The sequence below is a fragment of the Orycteropus afer genome, unplaced genomic scaffold (genome assembly GCF_000298275.1).
Source record: "Orycteropus afer afer isolate SDZICR_OR568_19922 unplaced genomic scaffold, OryAfe1.0 scaffold00052, whole genome shotgun sequence".
NCBI lineage: Eukaryota > Metazoa > Chordata > Mammalia > Tubulidentata > Orycteropodidae > Orycteropus > Orycteropus afer.
Genome location: NW_006921639.1, coordinates 2553423 through 2577616, shown reverse-complemented (window position 1 = coordinate 2577616; position 24194 = coordinate 2553423). Strand labels below are relative to the sequence as shown.

The window sequence follows — 24194 nt, the reverse complement described above, 5'->3', positions numbered from 1 at the left end:
TCGAGTCGTCTCTGACTCACCAACCTTACGTACAACAAAAGGAAACACTGCCTGGTCCTGTGCCAGCCTCATGATCCCTAGTATACCTGAGCCCATAGCTGCAGCCACCATGACAATCCATCTTGTTGAGGGCCTTCCCCTCTTTCATGGGCCCTCCACTTTACCAAGCATGACATCCTTCTCCAGAGAATGGTCCCTTCTGACAACATGACCAAAGTAGGTGAGACGAAGTCTAGCCATTCTCTCTTCCAAGGAGCATTCCGGCTGTACTTCTTCCAGGACAGATCTGTTAGTTCTTTTGGCAGTCCACAGAACTTTCATCATTTTCTGCTAACGAAAGACCTCTTTCAAGTGCTGAAGAGCAAAGATATCTCCTTAAAGACTAAGATGCACATAACCCAAGCCATGGTATTTTCAATCACCTCAAATGCATATGAGAGCTGGATAATGAATAAAGAACACCAAAAGAATTGATGCTTTTCAGTTGTGGTGTTAGCAAAGAATGCTGAAAGTACTGTGGACTGCTAAAAGAACTAATAGATCTGTTCTGGAAGAAGTGCAGCCGGAATGCTCCTGGTAGAGTAGAGGGGCAGCAAAAAAGGGGAAGACCCTCAATGAGACAGACTGAAACATAGTGTCTGCAATGATGGGTTCAGGTATAGCAAGGATTGTGAGGATTGCACACGACTGGGCAGTGTTTCGTTCTGTTGTATACAGGGTTGCTATGAGTTAGAGCCAACTCGAAAGCACCTAACAACAACAAAAAACTATGGGAAAATAAATTTCTTTGCAAAAGCCATCCATTGTGAGTGGCATTTCTGTTACAGCAGCACTACATAACTAAGGCACACAGGGTCTTTGGAGCTTAATAATGTATGTAACTACTCAAACAGAGCAAAGATTGAAGTTGTCAAGGATTTCATTTATGTGGATCCATAGTCAATGTCCATGGAAGCAGTAGTCAAGAAACCAAACAACATACTGCATTGGGCAAATCTGCTGCAAAAGACCTCTTTGAAGTGTTAAGAAAGCAAAGATATCACTTTGAAGACTAAGGTGTGCCTGACTCAAGCCATATATCTTCAATCACCTCATATGCATGAGAGAGCTGGACAGCGAGTTAAGGGAGACTGCAGAAAAACTGATGCACTTGAATTATGGTGTTGGTGAATAATGAATATACCATGGACTTCCAGAAGAAAGAACAAATCTGTCTGGAAGAAGTACAGCCAGAAAGCTCTTCAGAAGTGAGATTGGCCAACTATCTCTCGTACTTTGGTCATGTTATCAGGAAGAACCAATCCCTGGAGAAGGGCATCATGCTTGGTAACTAGAGGGTCAGAGTAAAAAAGGAAGACCCTTAACAAGATGGACTGACATAGTGGCTGTAACAATGGGCTCAAGAACAACAATTGTGAACATGGTGCAGGACAGGTCAGCGTCTTATACTGTCTTACCCAGGGTTGCTATAAGTCACAGACAACTCAGCAATAGCTAACAATAGTGTCTGTCATAGTATGCGCTTAATATGTCCATGGTTCCCTGTCATTTAAATTGTTTCTTAAGCCCTTATAATTTTTACAAGTACTACAATTAAATACAAGGTCATCTTACAATAAAAGAAAGTTACTAACTTCCTCAAACCTGTTTTCTTCTTAGTGAATAATTTCTAATGGTGTTTTACTGTCTAAGTTTGTTCAACAAATCAAGAATACCAAGAAGAGAAAGATGGTAAGTTGCAATCACATTTATCAAATTTTGCAATGAAGCTTTTGCTTATCTATCCAAAGTAAAGACTGTTAAGATCATAGAAAAGTAATTATATTGAATTTTGAGAATTTTCTTCTTTTAAGACAGGGGAATAATGTCAAATGGTTTTAAGTTTCTGTTCTTTAAGGGAATGTCAGTATCACAGAAAAAGAAGTGTATTTTATGAAGTCAGTTACTGATATATTAGCATAATTTATTGGTTTAATGGTATACAAATATCTTTCTAATTTTAACCACTCAAATTGTATTCCTTATACTTAATAAACTTCAAATAACAATAGTAGTAAATATAGATGATTTGGGTCCACTGATGTTTACAATGCAGTAAGTAATCTGCAATCTTAACCAAGCTTATATTGTAACCAACCTAAAGGAGAGGGCTGACCCCGTATTACTCCATTCTTGGTTCTCTCCTCCAAGTCCATAACTTCCTTGTATATCAATTCTGAAAAAGAGATGAACAAAAGTCAACTTTTCAAAGTCTAAGAGCCAATCTCACAAGTTACATGTGTTTTAAGTAAAACATTTTTACACATTTAAGTACTTCAACAGTTTCCATACAATGGCAGAGTGTCAGCCTAAGATTCATAGTTAATAACAACTTTTTGGTCTTCAACTGTGAATTCTATTTTATTGTTGTTGTTGTTGTTATGTGCCGTCGAGTCAAACCCGACTCATGAATTCTATTTTAGGAAACTAAAATCTCTGCTGTAGTTACTATTTCTAAAGTTTAAGGGCAGAGCTAGGGTTAGAAGTTTTATCTTCTTTAATCCTCTAGCATCTTGCACTTCAGCCAACAGACTGACAGACCACATATGATTCTATGCTACAAATGCTCGTTTAATTCTGTCTCTATGAGCAAGTGAAATACCTATGTCTTATTAACTTCTAGTTCCTGAGCCCCTGGATTAGTGTCTGGTAATCATACCATAAATCAACAGATATATGTGTTAAAAGATTTAAATAAAAGAGTATGTGGAAGCTTACTTTAATTAGAATATAAATACTTCTTACTTCCACAGTGATGTGTTCTTCTTGTTGTTGTTGTTATGTGCCGTTGAGTCGGACCCGACTCATAGCGACCTCTCCTTGGGTTGCCGAGGCAGTCTCACTACAGAAGTAGATTACCCCATCTTCCTTCCAAGGAGTGACTGATGGGTTTGAACTGCCAGCCTTCTGGTTAGCAGTCAAGTGCCTTAGGCACTATGCTACCAGAGCTCCCTCCGTAGTGATACTGCCTCGGAAATCCAAGGAGGGGTCGCTATGAGTTGGAGACAACTCAATGGCACATAACAACACAATGTCAATTACAGTCAAACCATACATAAGTTTTAATACTTGCTTTTCCCACTTAATTCCAACCATCTTCATGTCATTATATATCTTCACAATAGCACTATTAATAGCATAATATTTCAACGGGTAGGTGTAAGAAAGCTCATTATATGTTTTCTTCTGTTATTGGACATTTAGATTTTATCAACTACCCCCCTATCATGAATACAGGAACTAACAATTTACACATAAAAATTGTTCTGGTACTTAGGGCTATTTCCATAAGAATTAAGGATACTTGAAGGACAAAAGAGACCATTTAATTTCGTAGTTCTGCATCCTCTGAAAATCTGACAAAGACCGAACTTCTGACAACTTGTTTATGTAAAAAAAGGATCCAAATAGTAACTTCATCTCAAAGACTGTAAATGCCCAAGAGGAAGCTGTTGCTTTCCTGAGGGCAATGACCTTCATAATAGGATATGTTCCTTCCAGGCACCCTTTGGAAGCCGAGCCTATGGCACTGATACAATAGATACTTGTACCCAACTGGGACATTGGGCTTCTAAAGCCAGGGTAACTCCACACCCACCCCTGGGAATCTTGTTCTCTCACTAGGAGGCCAAAGAGAAGAAGTGCTGGGCAGCTGTGTAGACTGCTGTGAGGACTACTCTCAATGAAGAGAAATACTGATGCTGTCATGTTGATATATGTGCTTCCTGTCTCATATTTTTTTAAGAGGATCTGCTATCAAATGTGGTCTATTAGAATCTTGTGGGTCTGAATGTCCACGTAAGAAGAACCTTTTGATGAATGTTACAAAGACATTAATTATCATCTTCTTTGGGTCATGGAATGCTTTGACAATTTCATACAAGCTATGAACCTTCTAAATGTATAAACAAAAATGTACCCAGAATTTCAAGGAGTCTTTGTATCTCCTGATGATTAAATTTCTGATGAAAAATCCTTGATTACAGGGTAACAGAGTACACTAACATTTATGTTAGCAATACAGTAACAGAAATGGATCCACTCAAATGAATAGGAGTTAGTAACCTTGCCATAGTAACCTTCTTGGGCATGAAAAGAAAAAGGCATAAAGCCTAGACAGAAGAAAAAATAACAGATATTTTTCTTCAAAGAAACAAAAATGAATGATAAGCATTTAAGACAGAAAGAAAAAGAAGCACCCCTTTTGTAAAAAGGGATTAAGGCAGAAGAACCAGAGCTTAAGAAGAGTACACACTAGGCAAAGTAATATGTAGTTAATGGATTTGGTAATAGTTTTTACTTTCTGCTATGATGTTAAAATTCTTAAGTATGCCTTAAAAAAGGCAGTTTGTGGGTAGTTACTGAACTGCAAGGAGCTCTGGTGGTGTGGTGGTTAAAGCATTGGGCTGCTAACCAAAAAGGTTGGCAGTTTGAACCCACAAGCCACTCCACAGAAGAAAGATGAGGCAGTCTGCTTCCATAAAGATTTATAGCCTTGGAAACCCTATGGGGCAGTTCCACTCTGTTCTATAGGGTCACTATGAATCAGAATCAACTTGATGGCAGTGAGTATGGACTGAACTGGAGTTGGGGCTAGGAGACAAAGATGAAGAATAAAGGTAAACATTTTTTAAATAATTTAATAAATATATATTTGTGTGTGTGTATATATGTGTGTGCATGTGTGTGTATAATATAGCATTTGACTAGGAGCTCTGTCAGCATAGTGCCTAAGGCACTTGACTGCTAACCAGAAGGCTGGCAGTTCAAACCAGCCACTCCTCAGAAGGAAGGATAGGCAAACCTACTTCTGTAGTGATACCGTCTCGGAAACCCAAGGAGGGGTCGCTATGAGTCGGGACCAACTTGACGGCACAGAACAACAACAACATAGCATTTGACTGCTAACCAGAAGGCTGGCGGGTCAAATCCACCATCCACTCCTCAGAATGAAGATTGGGCATCTGCTTCCGTAGTGATAACATCTTGGAAACCCAAGGAGGGGTTGCTATGAGTCAAATAGACTTGACGGCGGTGAGTTTGGTGTTTTGGTTTTTATATATTTAAAAAACAAACAAACTCACTGCCATTGAGTCAATTCTAACTCATGGTGACCCCATTGGGTTTCCAAAGCAGTAAATCTTTATGGATGTAGATTGCCCAGTCTCCCTTCTGTGGAATGGCTAGTGGGTTTGAACTGCCAACCTTGTGGTTAGCAGTCAAATGCCTTAGGCACTACGCCACCAGAGCTCCTTATATATATTCCTTTTATATCTGTAGTCGCTCTATGGAAGTAAGATGGGCAGTCTGCTTTCATAAAGATTAACAGCCCTGGAAATCCAAGTTGGAATTGATTCAGTGGCACTGAGTGAGTTTTTCAGTTTATTATGTCTGAAATTGGGTTGCATGTTATAATCAATGGCATAGTGGCACATAGTGCTATGTTTAACAATTGTAGCATGCTAAGATTTTATGAAATACCATGAATTTCTATTGTAATTGCAGTGGGAAATAAACACATTAGGATGAACATTTTAATACTCTAGTCCACAGTTGTACACATGATGCAATTCTATCTCTGAACAGTCTAGTGTGTCTCCCAGAGTCAACCTGGAGGAAACTATTTTCTGGCTATTCCTAAGAAAAAATCAAATTCCTTCCTCTTAAAAAAAATTTATAGATTTACAATCCTGTTCAAGTTTACACCTCCCCAGTCCCTTCTACCTTCCTAGTATTTTGACACTTAATCTTTTAACATCAGATCTTCTGTCTCCATTTTAAAATAAGGTAAATAAGGGATGGTCAAGTGATTTGCCCAAAGCCACATGGTTATAAAAATGTTAATAACACAGTTGGTGGTAAACAGGATCTAAAAATGATCTGGCCCAAATGTCTCAGAGGATCTTTTTAAAAGAAATATTTTAATACTTTCATGATTAATATTCAACTGCATTCATAAAATAAAATAACACTGTTAGTGAGGGTGGGGGTTAAGAAGATGCTCCCATTCAGTGCTAATGGATGCGTAAATGGCTACAATTTATATCTGGAGAATAATTTGGAAGTAACTGAAAAATACCCTTTGGCCCAGCAAATCTTCTGTTAGGCATGTTCTCACATGTGCGTAAGAACACTGCAAAGTTGTTTGTAACAGAAATAGACTGGACATAACTTAAAATACTACTAAAAAGGGAGCATAAAATAGAAATTATGACATGCTTATGGAATGGAACACCAGCCTGCCAGTAAACCAAGTGAGGCAGAAATACAGATTAAGAGAATAGTCTCCAAGGTACACTGTTATATCAACAAACCATTGGTGGTTAAAAAGGGTGGGAGCAGAGAGGAGGAAACACTAAACACTTTTATGGCTTGTATATTCATAGACGATGGAAAAGTACAATAGAAATCTTGAGAGTGTCTGTCTCTGAGGTGTAGAACTTGGGAGATTAAGCATCAAGAAAAGAGGGAGACTTACTCTCTACTTTTATAAAAATAATCATTATCAAACATCAGCTATGAATAACAAAATATACCTTTAATTTCCCTAAAATGAAAACTAAGTCAACATAAAAAGCTAGAAGCATTTTCAGTTTTATCATTAATAGCTGGATGAATGTTACCTTTCCACTCTTCTATCGTGTGCTCCCTTTCATCTAATTGCTTGTCAGGGATCTTTGGTGGTGGCTGAAAAACACAAGGCAACAATAATTGAGTCAGTTTACTGAGAATGAATAGATTCTTATAATTATTTGAACTATTAATCAAAATGGAAGACTTAAATACATGCATCACTAGAGCTAAATTGATCAATCATCAACAATCTTCTTATGTAGTTATGGAAGACTCCCTCACTTAAGGGAAAAAAAAAAATGCTTAGCCATCCTTCTCCTTAAGTCCAGCTTTTGAATTGATAACATTTTATTTGTATCACAGAAATATTCTGTACCTTGTACACAATTACTTGTTCTATAATTAAACTAGGATGTTCCTCAAAGTGGCTCAACATTCCAGCTCCTCTAGCAGGTATGAAGGTAAGAAGGCGAGAAGCGATGGGAAGCAACTTTAGTGTGTGTAGAAAGATGCTTGAGAGTCCCTGAGTGACACAAATTGTTAATGCTCTTAGCTGCTAACCAAAAGGTTGACAGTTAAAGTCCACCCAGAAGCACATTAAAGAAAGGCATGGCAATCTACTTCTGAAAAAATCAGCCACTGAAAATCCTGTATGACAGTTCTACTCTGTCACACATGGGTTGACATGAGTTGAAATCAACTGGCAACTGGTGGAGGTGGTGATGGTGGTGGAAGGTACCTGAATATACTAATTAGCTTAAGGTACTCTTTGTGTAAAACCAGAAAAATACTATCATCATTTGTCTAGATTTTTACTTAAAACCTAACTTTAAATGCAACATATTCCTCAAACATGAAGAAAAGAACTTACAGCTTCTGCTTCCGAAGGATCATACCAGACATTGATATATGGGTGCTGGAGAGCTTCATCTACAGAGATCCTTTTAGAGGCATCTATTACCAGCATTTTGGATAACAAATCCCTTGCCTGACTGGCTGCAAAAACAATTACGTTAATGTATACATACCTTGTAAAGGTTTTTAAATTATCAATAAATTTCAGAAACTTGACACTATAATTTATTTTTAAAGTATATGGTTTTCAAAGAATAGCTGTTACTCAAAATCAAGTCAAATATATGATTAAAGTATACAAAATTAATAGACTGTCACCTTGTGCCACCACCCAGAGATAACCTTACTCCCCTAAGAATTTGAATATATACACACACAAAATTAGATTAAATGTATGTATTTATTAAAGGTACCTTTAAGTTTGTTGTGTTCTGAGTCAGCAGGGAAAAGTACATCTGGGAAGAGTTTCTCGAAGCTATATCCAGCATATTTAGGTCTGTTTTCAACATAAGTCCTTACTGTTGGTTGCAGTTTCTTCATGAATTCAGGACATGGTGTTCCAAGCTGTTCAATAACTTTATTCCACTGATCAATATCTAATATCAAGTTGCTAAGAAAAATACTCCATATCTAATGTTTAACATATTAATCATAATCCTATTTAAATAACAAGAAAATGGCTCTTTAAAATTCCTAAGAAAGAATGTGGCAGTTATAAATTTTGTATCTTACAGCCACCTTTGCCGAAAGCAGTGACTGTGGATGGACAGAAAGGATCAATAAATAAGCTTTGTTAACCTTATTTATTGTGTGTATGGGTATGTGGGTGCAACACATTATTGACACCGACTTCACTATAAAAATGGACACTAAAACTCATAAATTTTAGGTACAAATTTTAAGTGACTCAAAGAATAATGGTAATTACCATCCATAAGGACACTAAATGCAAATGGCACACAATTCTAGAATACAAAATCCGACTTTTCTTCCAGCTTATCAGAAAATGTGAATGCGTTTCCTAAAGAATAAGAAATATTTTTATAAGTCCTGCATTTGAGTTTTCTACACTAACAGAAAACGCACAGTAGGAATAAAAATGATGGCTATGAAAAAAGTGGCATTTTATTTTGCCATTCTTAACTTAATAGCTTTGCTTTTTTTAAAAAAAAGGGCTATGAGCCTTCTGAAAAAGATCAGTACTTCACTAAGCTGTAAAAGTTGTTGTTGTTATGTACCGTCAAGTCGGACCCGACTCATAGCGAACTCTCCTTGGGTTTTCGAGGCAGTATCACTACGGAAGTAGATTGCCCCATCTTCCATCCGAGAAGTGGCTGGTGGGTTTGAACCACCAGCCTTCTGGTTAGCAGTCAAGTGCCTCAGACACTATGCTACCAGAGCTGTAAAAGTTAGGATTTCCTGATTTCCTTCCTCCTAGTTTTTACAGTTCAGACCCCCGAAGAACAAAGCCTAAAATTCTCTTAATGTAACCTACTGAATATGGCTTTTCCATTCTTTCTCCTAAAACAATTCTAAGTACTTGCTACTAGTTGATAAACATGACAGATCACCATTAAGATAAACACTGAAAGTAGTCAGAAGAACAAAAAGCAATCCTAAGTAAGTGCCACTAGTTGATTCTAAGTAAGTGCTACTGTTAATATAAATATTAAAAGTAGTCAGATAAACAAAAGCATGAAACCTAAATCTAATCATCACATGTAAAATAATTACTGCTGAAATTCTCTGATGAAAGGATCAATGTTGAGTAATGAGACAACAAGCAAAAGACAAAGCACACAGAACATAAACAACAAAAAGGAGGGCAGGAAAAATAAAAGGATGACCAAAAGCAACAGACAATTCCAAAATACAAATCAAATCCTAAGTAGTTCTAGACTTACTCAAGTATATAGTTATTAGCAATTCTTAATGCAAGCTATGATTTACGATTTAGAGGTTAAATAAATCAATTCAAAGCCAGCAAGTAACTGGATAATTATACTTGAGCAGTTTTCAAAATTAACATATGAAACAATCAATAAATGAGGGGAAGGAAGGTCTATGTTAAATAGCAGGTGGTATTTTGAAGAGTAATTTAACATTACTTTTATTATTTATCAGGGAGAGACAAAATACATTATACCTGACCAAGCTGAAGTGCTGTCATACATTTTGACCTTTAGAAATTATATTTTAGGCCAAAGATAAGGATACGATCTGTACCTGGGAACAAAACACCACCTTTGATCATTTCTCCCATGATGCACCCAACTGACCAAATGTCAACTGAAAACAAAACGCAAATGACATTAACATAAAGATTTTGGTTAAAATTAAAAAAAAAAATATATAAACATTAAAGAAATCACACACACCATGTACAATTTAAAATGATAAAAAGCAGAATAAAATAAAATGAATGACAGTGAATGGGCTCTGACTACCAGCAGAGACTGTATGTCCTACTGCTAGGTGCAGCCTAAAGATATTCCAGCTTCTTATCCAAGCAATGTTTTGAACTATAACAGCCACAAACTTTATGTCTGTTTAAATAAAACGTATGTATATGAATGTGCCATGTTCATTTTCATTAGAAAACATAAAAAACTTCATTGCCTAACTAATTAAACTGCTGCAGCAGCACAAGGATACAGTCCCTTCCTGGAAAGAGGATTTTGTGGCAAACCATTTCTCCCATAATGCACCCCACAGACCATAAATCCACTATATGTTTGCAGCACAAAAGAAGGAAAAGCAAAGCAAAAGGTCATTTAAAATCAAAGAAGCTTAATATGACTGCATTATATAACGACTGCAAAAACATCACAAAAAACAAAAGTGATTTTAATTTTAGCTAATGGAATAAATTTAAAACAAAATATTTTCCAAAAGGCTTTGATTCACAAAAGAAAATGTAAAGTAGTCTTTTAACTACGTATCTAATTTTAAAGTGAGAGCTATGCACAGATTATTACATAATAAAAAAGCTTATCCATTTTATACCTGAGAATTTGTTGATGAAATATAGAACCAAATTCTAACTTTGTAAATAACGCTGAAAATGTACATGAGGTAGCAAAATTATAAAAATGAAATCTATTATTCTGAAGTCCAACTGTGCATTATACTCTTTCTTTAAGTTAAATAAAAGAAAAAAAGCATGAGCAGAAATAATTTAGCATATTAAAGTATGTAACATATAGATTGTATCTCTTAAGAATAATCATAGTAAAAAGTTAATCTAAAGCTCTTCAAACTTTTCAAACTGGATTTAATAGATTTATTCAGCTGAGACATGCTGTAAGTTTATACTAAATTAAAAGTCAAATTATTTTTTTGGCTACATGTACCCTATTATCCCAAAAGGAACAAGTGCATAGAGAATGCACAACTAACCCAATTAAGAAAATTTAGTAAGAGAAGCATATTTCATATGTCTTCTGCTCAAAGCTTTGTGAATGCATAAAAAGCACGCTTTTGATTCAAGAAGTTAGTTTTGGCAGGACACTAATTACCCAGAGTCTCCTAGCAAACTTACTGACCCTGGCCAACTTTGAATGGGAGCCCTAATCAATGTTGTAAAGAATATGCTAGACACAGAAACAGGGATTATTTGGAATTTTCACCTGTTTTATTAAAACTAATCACATACCCTCTTAAGTTTATACTTCTGAGTTTGAATATATATAAAAGGGGGGGGGCAGGGAGGTTTATGTATTGTTGCAGTTCAATAGCAGAAGAAGAGAACGAGTAATTTAAAAGGAAAAGCCTCAGAAACTTGTGTTTGGTTTTGAAGTCTGAATGCCTAAATTCTTTAAGGACAAGAATGGATGTCAGAGAGAGTTACACTCTCACCCATGTCAGAGCACTTAACAGTTGTAGTGTCTGTTACTTCATGAAGAGAGTCTTAGAGTAAAACTGGAAATAATTATTAGAAAGCCTATGTAATAAAATTTGCCTGAAATTTTATTTAAAATGCATACACATCTTTTTATATATTTTGGTATGATTTAACTTTCATGAAAATTTAATATTCATAAATCAGTTCACCAAAAATTTTTCCAAGGACTTTTTGGGGCAAAAATTTATTAAATAAATCTTCCTTTATAGATTGATCAAGAATCTATCATATATCCAGGACACAACTTATATAGGTAACCTTAAGAAAAATCAAAAGATTGTGAAAGCTGCAACCATGAGAAAAGATGCTGTCAATTTCAGTGAGGCCTTTTTAAGAAGATGATAAAACTTATTCAGACACAAAACTAGTTTGAAGGGGTTTTACTGCTTCCTCCGAAGGTCACTTTAAATATCCATCAGCTTTGAAGAATGAATGACCTTATTTTAGCTCTTGAGGTTTGCATAAAGGGTTGTTATTATTAACTGACATTGAATTACTCAGCTGACAACTGTAAGTTCAATAGAAGAAGATTAAATAACTACCACATTTTGTACTGGTGAACAGAAAAACCAATAATCATAGGCAAGCAAATAGCATATATTCAGGGGCCACAGCAGCAAATTCTTAAGTTAATGATAGTATTGATGTTGTGTGTATCTGTACTTAAATAAATGGGCTCCAAGTTTTTCAAAACATTTAGAACTAAATAGTTACTTTCAAACTCCTGATACACATTTAAATCAGTGATACATATTTCCATGTATACTTCAGCTTAAACATTCACATAAGAAAATTGATGAACAAAAGAAAATAAATGACAACTATATTTCAAATAAATAATGTCTGCTGACCGTTTTCTTTGTAGCCCATCCCTAAGATGACTTCGGGGGCTCTGTAGTAGCGAGTCACTACGTAAGGTGTCATCATGAAACTCGTTCCTGCAGTTCTGGCCAGTCCAAAGTCAAGAATCTTCAAAGTGCAGTCTGATTTTACTACTATATTACTGGGCTTTAAGTCCTTTAAAAAAGAAAAAAAGCAATGGAAAAAAACCCTGCTATGATATTTATGAATCTCCTGCAGCTCACAGTTGTTACCCTACCACTGCAAAACAACTCATGTTAATTGCTAATCTCACTGTAATGGATCTCAGTGCACAAGACTCATCACAACCAAAAAATTAGCTTTGAGGATTTTTAAAAATTTATTTATGAAGACAGAGTTGTTAGAAAGTTTAGTAATGTTTTATTTACTAGAAATTATGATTAGCTGGAAATTATAGGTCAAATGGAGTAAAAGGGATTTGAAAAGGCAAACTCACAGCTCATGTAAGAACTATTATAGTAAAACACTAGCATCTACAGTCATCCATATATTACATTACCAGTATTTAAAAAAAAAATCACAAGAACCTTCGTATAGATACCATGGATCAATAATGGGTAAGTCTGTATCTCTTCTATTAGCTGATGGTCATTTATAATAGACTAAAACAGGCATTATTAGTCTTTCCATCACCAATTTCCCAAGTGAAACCATACAAATTTGCTTTAAAAATTTGGTCTGCCTGTAGAGGTAGGACATTATTATCCTGATGCCACTAATTCATATGATCACTTGCTGCTGACACTGCAAAATAATGTCCTTGTGAAGAACGTTTCACTTGGCCCATTGAAAGGAAGGCAGCAACATGAACACTCATGTCTTCATGCTCCAAACACTTTGCCTCTTAGCACCAATGAACCAAGAGACCAAGAAGAAAGCAAGCATAGACCCACAATTTAAGTACATCCCACTGTCTGTACTGGTGTGCAGTATTCAGGACTTTAGTTCATATATTAAGTATCAGTAATTAATACAAAGGAGGAAAAAAAAAAAAAAAAAAAAACACCTGTCCTTAAATACAAAGATCTCTTTTGTAATGCTTGTATCCAGAAAAGCATGTATGTTATCTTTATTTTGCCAGGCCATCATGGATGGGTTGAAAACATATATAATCTAATAGTTTTATAAAATTAAAAAATAAAAAGATATCAATAGCTTAGTGAAACAAAAGATGACAATTTCTATTATTGCTATCTGTAAATATAATGTTGCTAATATTTCCAAGACACTATTTCAGCAGGGAGCTCTGGTAGCATAGTGCCTAAGGCACTTAACTACTAACCAGAAGGCTGGCGGTTCAAACCCACCAGCCTCTCCTCAGAAGGAAGATGGGGCAATCTACTTCTGTAGTAATAGTGCCTTGGAAACCCAAGGAGGGGTTGCTATGAGTCAGGTCCAACCTGACGGCACATAACAACAACAAATTTCAGCAAGGTAACAATGCATGTTCAAGAAGAAATATTACAAACTTGGTTACTATTATAATGTCTGTAGTGATGGTCAGAGGTTAATGGCTTTTTGTGCTAGTATAGTTTGGTCTAGAAATAAGACTCCATTCTTAAATACTTCATTTTGGAGGAATTAATTTTTTTCCCTTCAAGGAACAGATAAGCAAAAACAAACTGTTAAAAATGCCTCAAAGAATATTAACTAAAATTCATCCTTAAATATTATAAAATTAAAATTCATCCAATGTGTACCTTGCTAAAGATGTTAGTAATGCTGCTGAATATATATGAGAATAATTTTGAAAGCATCCATTTGTGGAAGTAGTAGTACAGCTAAGCTAACATTAGATCCCCCCCCCCCACCCATTTGTCCAGCCCCCTTACAGTAGGCAAGGGCATATGATTAGTTCTAGTTAACAGGATATAAGTAGGAGCAAAAATAGAAGGGCCAGTACACAGCCTCCTGATGTCTTCTTCCCTACTCTGGTGATCAGTAATGTTCCTGAGAGTGAATCCCCTGCCACTGTAGGTTCCTGACCAGAGAGACCCAGCCCCACGCCTAACCCCGCAACAACTTGCACTGGACATGTAGTGTGGGAAATAACCTTTCGTTATAGTTAAGACACTAAGAATGCTGATTTATTTGTTACCTCAGCATATCCTAGTCTACTGCAACCCTGTATTTTTCTAAAACTGTAATAGGGTGTTACTATTATGAAATCATAGGATCATGGAGTTGAGCAGCAAACAACAGGGAAACTATTATCAAAGGCTGGAAAGGTGATCGAGGTTATACAGCAACAAAGTATTTCATGAAGCTGTCACCTGTAATAATTAGGAAAGCAAGTACTTGCATAATGAACTTTAAGCTCTAGAATAGGATATGGCAAAAAATGACCTGCCTGTGGCATAATACCTAAGGGCATATTTGACTGCTAACCAGAAGGATGGTAGTTCAAACCCACCAGCCACTCCTCAGAAGGAAGATGGGGCAATCTACTTCTGTAGTGATACTGCCTCAGAAACCCAAGGAAGGGTCGCTGTAAGTCGGATCTGACTTGATGGCAGTGAGTTTGTTTTTTTGTTTTTTGTTTAGAAATTTTGACTGGAACACAGCCATGCTCATTCAATTATGTATTGTATGTGGCTGCTTTCATGTTATAATGGAAGACATGAATAGCTGTGACTGAAACTATTATCTGTAAAGCATAACATACTTACTATTTGGCCTTTACCAAAAAAAGTTATTGACTCTTGCTCTAGAAGATTGGGGGAAAAATTATTGATGACTCCTCTAGAAATTGGAAAGCAAAACCTTAGTTAAGTGTGTGTTGGTGACTACTGGCTGCATTTGGCATGGCATTACTGTAGAGAAAGAGACAAGGATGGACTTCACAGTGACATACAGAAGAGAGAAGAACTGCCTCATAGGGTTTTCAGAGCTTAAATCATTAAGGAAGCAGACTATCTCATCTTATTCTCAAGAAGTGGCTAGTGGGTTAGAACCACCAACCTTCTGGTTAGCAGCCCAATGCTTTAACCGCAGCACCACCACAGCTCCTTCAAAAAGAATTAGCCATTTTAAAAGGGGAAAAAAGAGAGTCCAGAATTCAGGGTAGTCTGTAGCAGAGAGAATGGTACTCACCAACATTCTGAAATCTGCTCTCCCCCAATTTTCTAGTTCTTTTATAATTCCTATGGAGCTCTGGTAGCATAGTGCCTAAGGCACTTGACTGCTAACCAGAAGGCTGGTGGTTCAAACCCATCAGCTACTCCTTGGAAGGAAGGCTGGGCAATCTACTTCCGTAGTGACACTGCCTCGGAAACCCAAGGAGGCGTCGCTATGAGTCAGGTCTGACTCGACAGCACATAACAACAACAACAACAACATCATGATTAGTTTGGAAGCTCTGGTAGCATAGTGGCTAAGGCACTTGATTGCTAACCAGAAAACTGGCAGTTCAAACCCACCAGCCACTCCTCAGAAGGAAGATGGGGCAATCTACTTCCGTAGTGATACTGCTTTGGAAACCCAAGGAGGGGCTGCTATGAATCGGGTTCGACTCGATGGCACATAACAACAACAACAACAATTAGTTTTAATTAGGATTAGTTTGGCCAATAGGCTTTGAGCAGAAGAGATGTGTGTTACCTCCAGGCTGAAGCTTAGAAGAGACAGTACAGTACATACTATTCAGCTTTCTATTTCTCTGCTATAGTGACCAGCAACCATCTAGGTAGTGGAGCCTCATTTAGCTTGGCACTGAATCCAACCCCCAACACTAAACTGAATTAGACCACTAAGGGATGAAAGGTCAAGTTATTTTATCAGGTAAAAACAATCTCAGACTAATCTAGGGTGAAGGGAATCTAGCAGAATAGTAGAGCACAGAGATGAATATCAACTGTGGCCTTAAGACTAGCTGCAGAAGTGGGGTCTGTAGTTCATTCTACGAAATAATTTCTCATCCTACCACAGGAAAAGAAACCAAACAAAATCTCAGACAGTTTCCAGTACTTATTGCATGAAAAACATGGGAATAATCACAAGGAGTGATCTGTAGCCAATGCTGTGATTCCTACTCAGATTCTTGCTTCAGCACTGAGGCACTCATTGTTCCAGTTTCCGAGAGTGTTGGCAGCTGACAGTTTTCAGCAAATCTCTCTCCAGGAACTGCCCTGTGACTTCGAGAGCCATCTTTTCCAAGGACATACTCCTTCCTAGGACCAGTACAAAGGACCAGCAGAGATACCAGCTGAGGGTTTTACAGTAACTATCCAATACAATTTTCCTTGTGCCCAATTTTACTTCCTCTACCTTCTCAAGATGGTAGTCCTGAGAACACTCCTCGATAAACTTCTAACACATTTATCTCCATTCTAAAGTCTGTTTCCCAGAAGGCTGACCTAAAAAAAAAAAGCTTATTCTCTATCCAACATGTCTCTTATTAACCCACTGCCATTGAGTTGATTCCAACTCATAGCAACCCTACAGGACAGAGCAGAACTGTCCCACTGGGTTTCTAAGGCTAAAAATCTTTACAGAAGCAAAATGTCTCATCTTTCTCCTGCAGGGTCATTGGTAGGTTTGAACTGCTAACCTTCTGGTTAACGGCCCAACGCTTTAACCACAGTTTAATCAGAGCTCCTTGTGTCTCTTATTAGCTTAACTACATTACTCCAAAAACCAAACTCACTGCCACTGAATCAATACCAAACCACAGTGATCCCCTTTGGGATTCACAGACAGTCATTCTTTATGGAAGTAGACTGCCCAGTTTTCCTTCCATGGAGTGGCTGGTGGCTATGAACTACCAACCTTCTGGTTTGCAGTCAAATGCCTCAGACACTACACCACCAGAGCTCCTTTCAACAACACTACATTGTAGTTATTCTTTATTTTCACTCCATATCTGTAAGCACTGAGGGATTATGTTAAAATCTCCTAAAGCTACTGTGTTTGTCCAGTTCTATTTTCTGTAGTTTCTGTCTATCTATACCTATTTACATGTATAAACATACACATAATGGGAGTGCCAGCAGGAGAAGGGACAAAGTGGCAGAAATAATATTTGAAGAAAAACTGGACTTCTGCATGCACAACTACACTAGAGGCTGCTGACTAAAATGGGAAACAGCAAAGGAGGAGACAAACTGAGATGTGAACTTTTGGCTATCTGGAGGGTGCAGCCATTCTGAACGTTTACAAGTGGCAGCCACTTTGGATATTTAAAGCGACAGCATTCTTGTTCAGATTCCAAGGATGTAAGAACAGGCTTCACTTGCCATGGGCAACATGGATATAATGGAAGCTGACAACTGGAAAAGTTATAATTTGGGGCTTTTTTTTTCTCTTCCCTTTTCTTGGTTTCCTTTTATTCTTCCTTATGGTTCTTCCCATCCCTTGTCTTTTTACATTTTTCCTGTTTTTTTTTTTTTTCCCCCCATTATTCTCTTAATATAGTTCTTTTCTATTACTGGCCCCTTACCAGATACTGTTTTTTTTTTTCTCCCTTGCTTTTCTATTTACATTGCTTTTGTCCTTTTAAAGTATTTCTTTAAATATTTCATCTCATTTACTGCCTTTCCTTTTTTTTTCCCCCTTCTCTTTTGGTGATTATTCCTGTGTGTTTATGCAGTGTGTGCCTTTTGTCCTCACTTTTACTTTTTTGCTGTTTTATTTTATTTTTATTATTGTTGTTCTTGTATAACTGAGTGGGCAATAGCAATTGTGCCCATACGACCCAACCATACCTGCACCTACTGCAGCCCCACCTACTGAGTGAGGGCCACCACTTGCTTCTGCACCAGCTGGCTAACAATACATACATCCAATATCAGCCTGACTCAACCTTAACTGCTCTTTACAAACAGCTGACAGAGATCTGTGCATCCATTCTCATTCTCTATCACACCAACCAGGACACAGGTGGTGAATATGGTAAGTACTGCCAATTAGTGAATAGAGGAGTATAGTACTTTGCTTTCTCAGATACATCCAAACAAAGAAAATTAAAATCTTCCAATATCCACTCACCAATTAAATATAAATACAATGATGTCACAATGTCTAAGAAACAACAGACCATCACAGTCCACACAAAGAAGCAAGATAAAGCAGTAGAAACAAGGGACCAGGAAACAGACTCCAAACACATCCATGAGGAAGGAGCAGCACTGAAACTCCCTGATAAAGAATTCAAAACAATTATAGTTAGATACCTTCAATGGGTTAAGAGACAGATCAAGGAAAACACTGGCAGAATTAAGGAAAACACAGAAGAAACCCTAGAACAATTTTGGAAGACAAGACTAGAACAAAATGACAAAATAAATGAAAAATTAGAAATGGCACAAAGTCTACAGATAGAAATCCAGAAGATTAATACTAAATTTTCAGAAATCAATAACACACTGAACAGGCAAATGAGTAGAATCAAATCATTGAAAGACAGAATCAGTGAGACTGAAGACAAATACTCAATACTTCTTTGGAAAGGGATCAATCAGAGAAAAAAATCAAAACAAAATGAAGAAAGTCTAAGATTCATGTGGGATAATACCATCAAGAGGAATAACCTACGGGTAACTGGAATTCCAGAACAGGAAGAGAAAAATAAAACCACTGAGAAAACTGTCGAAGATTTGTTGGAAGAGAATTTCCATGACATGATGAAACATGAAAATACATCCATTCAAGAAGTTCAAAGAACCTCACACAAGATAGACCCCAAAAGAAAATCAAAAAGATTTTCATCAAACTCACCAAAACTAAAAACAAAGAAAAAATCCTGAAAACAGTACAGGAAAAACAAAAAGTTACCTACAAAGGGCAACCAATAAAACTAAGCTGATTTCTTGGCAGAAAACATGCAGGCCAGAAGGAAATGGGATGGTATACAAACCCAGTTATGGAAGTAACCAAAGTAAAATAAGCTTACAAGATTGTAAAGAGGGACTCAGAGACATCAATTGGCAAATGAAGACAATTACTAACCAAAAAGAGGGAAAATACTGGATAGTTATGGTACTTCTAAATGGTGAGGAAGTCAAGAGAGCTGCCACATAGATGGACTGTTCTAAACTCAAGGAGAAAACTATAAATCACAGGGTAACCTTAAAGAAAAATGATAAGCTTTCACAGCACAATAAAAAAGAGGACAACCAAAAATATTTAGCAAATACTAATACAACAGGAACAAAGGAACTAACACGATTCTTAACCAAAATAAATTCAGCAAAGAAAATTATATGGAACAAAGAAACCAAAACCACCACAAAAAAACACATAACAATATGTCAACAACAAATTCACACTTGTTGATAATTACACTGAATGTAAATGGATTAAATGTCTCATTCAAGAGACAGAGAGCTGCAGAATGGATCAGAAAACAACCCATCAATATGCTGTCTGTAAGAGTCACACACACCTCAGAAAGAAAGACACCGACAGACTAAAAATCAAAGGCTGGAATAAGATATATCAAGCAATTGTTGCTGTTGTTGTTACATGCCATCAAGTCGGACCCGACTCATAGCGACCCCCCCTTGGGTTTCCGAGGCAGTATCACTATGGAAGTAGATTGCCCCATCTTCCTTCCAAGGAGTGGCTGGTAGGTTTGAACCGCCAGCCTTCTGGGTAGCAGTCAAGTGTCTTAGCCACTATGCTATCAGAGCAAATGGCAATTAAAAAAAAGGGGGGGGGGCAGGAGGGCAATATTAATTAAAAAATTCCTTAAATCAAATGAGGATGAAAACACAACACACCAAAATCTTTGGGACACAGCAAAAGCAGTGATCAGAGGCCAATTTACAGCAATAAAAGCACACATCAAAAAGAAGAAAGAGCCAAAATCAACACCTGGACCCAACATATCCAACAATTAGGAAAAGAGCAACAAAAAAACGCCACAGTCACCAGAAAAAAAAAGAAATAATAAATATTCAAGTAGAAATAAATGAAATAGAAAATAGAAAGATAAGAGAAAAAAAATCAACAAGACTAAAAGTTTTTTTTAAGAAGATTAATAAAATTGACAAACCACTAGCAAATATAACAAAGGAAAACAGGGAGAGAATACAAATAACACAAATAAGAAATGAATTGGGCAACATCACAACAGAACGAACTGAAATAAAAAGAATAATATCAGGATACTATGAAGAACTCTAACAAATTTGATAATCTGGAAGAAATGGACAGATTTCTAGAAACATACAACTTACCTAAACTAACAAAGACTGAGGATGAAAATTTGAATAGACCCATAACAAAAGAAGAAATAAACAGGTCATAAAAAAAAAAAAAAAAAATTAACCAACAAAATAGGCCCTGGCCCCAACAGTCTCACTGGAGAATTCTACTGAATGTTCAGAGAAGAACAGAGAAGAGCTGACACCAATCCTATTCAAGCTATTCTAAAACACAGAAAAAGATAGAATATCCCAAATTCTTTTTATGAAGCAAGCATAACCTTGATAAAAAAAACCAGGCAAAGACATCACTGAAAAGGAACACTAAAGACCAATATCCCTCATGAACATATATGCAAAAACCCTCAACAAAATCATAGACAACAGACTTCAACAACATATCAAAAAAAATTACATTATGACCAGGTGGGGTTCACATCAGCCAGGTATGGAAGAATAGTTCAACATTAGAAAAACAATCAACGACAACCATCCCATAAATAAAACAAAGAAAAAGAACCACATGATCCTATCAATCGATGCAGAAAAGACATCTGATAAAATCCAAAGCGGTTCTTAATAAAAACTCTCAGCAAAATAGGAATGCAAGAGACATTCCTCTTATATGCAAAACCAACAGCCAACATTATTCTCAATGGAGAAAGACTGAAAGCATTCCCCTGGCAAAAAGGAACCAGAAAAAGATGCCCTCAATCACCACTTCTATTCAACACTGTATTGGGAGTCCTGGCCATGGCAAAAAGGTATGAAAGGCAAATGAAAGGCATCCAAATTGGTAAGGAAGAAGCGAAACTATACCTATTTGCTGATGATATGCTCCTATACACAGGAAATTCAAGACACTCGGTAAGAAAAATGTTGTTTTTGTTATGTGCCATCGAGTCAGACCGGATTCATAACGACCCCTCCTTGGGTTTCCAAGGTGTTTCACTATGCAAGTAGATTGCCCTATGTTCCTACCAAGGAGTGGCTGGTGGGTCTGAACCGCCAGACTTCTGGTTATCAGTCAAGTGCCTTAGGCACTATGCTACCAGAGCTCCTACCAAGAAAACTACTGGAATTAATTGATACACTTAGCATAGTGGCAGGATACAAGATCAACATCCAAAAATCTTTTGGATTTCTCTACACCAGCAAAGAGATTGTTGAAAAGGAAATTGATGCCATTTACAATAGCTACTGTGATAGCTGGAGCTGTGTGTCAACTTGGCTGGACCACAATTCTGTGTGGTTTAAACAATTGTGATGTGGATTGTTCTAATGACGGGATCAGATGTATCTATCTTGAGCAGCCAATCCATTGAAAGGGAGTTTCCCTAGGGGTGTGGCCTGCTTCCAGTATATTTATGGACATTCAGGGAAATGGAACATTCTTCTGTGGATCGGGATTCTGTTGTGCTCCCTACAACTGTCCGTTGGCGAACAATCCACTATTTGACCTGCAGATCTTGGATTTATCATTCGTTGGAGTCAACAGCTAGTATACTACCTGTCAACCTTGAGCTCATCAGCCCCTGCAACTGTGTGAGTAAGGAAAATCTTCCAGCTTGACATGTGATTCAAGAACTTAGGACTAGCCAGCTCCTCTAAGTGTGTGAGCCATTATCCTAAGATAAATTTCTCTTTCTCTCTTTATAAGCTTTACTGGTTTTGCTTCTCTAGAGAATTCAGTCTAAGATTCGGTACCTAAATTGGTTCTCCAATTTGATTAATTGTAAAGGCACTGGTGACCCTGCTTCCATTGGCAAAGAAGACCCTGCTAATCCATGGCCTGAGGTAGCAACATTAATATGCAAAATAGCACTACCAATAGATCAAGTACTTGTAAGAAGTGAGGCTCTGGGTGATCGGATATTTGATACTTTTCTGCAAGTCTGTCAGCATGAGGAGTATAAGGAAGCTGGTTGGTTGGTCCTACTTACACTAGACAAAGGTGAAAGAACAGATGAGTTCCGGGCTGCTGACTCACAGCGTAAGTGCAGCATAAAAGACCTCAATGTTTCCAGTTGTGCTCTGAAAGAAAGCCTTATTTCTTATAGTAAGAGAGCTGATACTGCCGAAAACCAAACCCAGAGTCTTATTGTAAGGGTGGCGGAATTATAACGCCAATTAAATTACCAACCTAGAATGGTGTCTGAAGTTAAGGGCAGGGCACTGATTGGGAAAAAATGGGATCCTGAAACCTGAAATGGGGACATATGGGCAGACAGTCAGGAAGATCAGGATATGATGCCTGTAAATTCTGTTGAATCCCTCCCATCTGAAAGGATTAATGTAAAACCACTATCCCCTCCATCTCAGTTTGATGACATTAACCCAACTGTTCCTCCTGGGCCACTGCCTGAGGTAGAGGCCATGAAAGACATTGCTGTGGAACACGCTTGTTGTTGCTAGACATATAATTAAAGTTAAGTGCAAGCAAGCCCCCAAAAGTGAAATACAAAGTGAGGAGGTGGTATGCTACACCCGAAGAGACCTACTTGATTTTGCTAACATGTACACACAGAAACATAGAGAATATGTATGGGAATGGCTACTGACGATGTGGGATAATGGTGCAAGGAATGTAAGATTGGATCAATCTGAGTTTATTGATTTAGACTCACTAAGTAAGGATTTCAGCTGAAGGGGTCCAGGTGAGGAAAGAGAACCAGGACAGAGGAGCAGTCAGGGGCAGGAGTCCAGGTGAGGAGAAAGAACCCAGGCACGCCCAAAGCAGCAGGACGGGAGAGTGAGATAAAGGCGATTGAAAGCAAGGAACCTAGAGAGAGAAGCAGTCAGCCGCAGGGACCCAGGTAAGGATGGTACGAGAGGTTTCCAACAGGGAGACAAACTTGTCTGTCAGTCTGTCCTACCGTGGTGACGTGTTGATATGTATTTTGAGGCTGAGCCACTGTGTTTCAAACCCAGTGGAATGCACATGGTGCACAGGTATCAGCCCAGCTTACAGACTGAGATGGACCAGGAAGAAGGAAGAGGCCGTCCACTTCTCAAAGAATTGGCCAGGGAAAACCTTATGATTAGCAAAGAAACACTGTTTGATACATTACTGAGCAACTTTATGAACAGTCTGGTTAGGTTAGAAGGCTCTCAAAATAGGACTGGGAAAGAGCTGCATCGTCTAAGTAAACCCAGTCTCAGCCCTATGGATAAGGTAAAGCTTTCAAGACCTCCATTTGCTAATGTGGCACCACTCAAATTGAAGAGAAGCAGCTGCAGACATCCATTAATCATCACAACATGGAATGTACGAAGTATGAGTCTGGGAAAATTGGAAGTTATAAAAAATGAAATGGAACACATAAAGATTGATATCCTCGGCATTAGTGAGCTGAAATGGACTGGTTTTGGCCATTCTGAATCAGACAACCACATGATCTACTATGCCGGGAATGACAGTTTGAAGAGGAATGGCATGGCATTCATCATCACAAAGGATGTTTCAAGATCTGTCCTGAAGTATAATGCTGTCAGTGAAAGGAAAATATCCACACGCCTACAAGGAAGATCTGTTAATAAGACTATTATTCAAATTTATGCCCCAGCCACCGAAGCCAAAGATGAGGAAACTGAAGACTTTTATCAACATCTGCAGTCTAAAATTGACCGAACATGCAATCAGATGTGTTAATTATCACTGGTGACTGGAATGCAAAAGTTGGAAACAAAGAAGAATCACCAGTAGTTGGAAAATGTGGCCTTGGTGACAGAAATAATGCTGGAACCCGCATGGTAGAATTTTGCAAGACCAACAGCTTGTTCATTGCAAACACCTT

At 37.5% G+C, this 24194-nt stretch overlaps 1 protein-coding gene across 1 annotated transcript in view; it reads right to left on the bottom strand.

The window, feature by feature from the left end:
* The window catches only part of MAPK8 (mitogen-activated protein kinase 8), a 61847-nt gene that overhangs the window by 6118 nt on the left and 31535 nt on the right, over positions 1-24194 (bottom strand). The window contains exons 5-9 of the mRNA XM_042780663.1: positions 12223-12388; positions 7881-7922; positions 7484-7608; positions 6663-6726; positions 2138-2215 (exon numbers count right to left, since the gene is read on the bottom strand). Coding sequence (XP_042636597.1) covers positions 2138-2215; positions 6663-6726; positions 7484-7608; positions 7881-7922; positions 12223-12388 — 475 coding nt within the window. The remainder of the gene's footprint in view (positions 1-2137; positions 2216-6662; positions 6727-7483; positions 7609-7880; positions 7923-12222; positions 12389-24194) is intronic.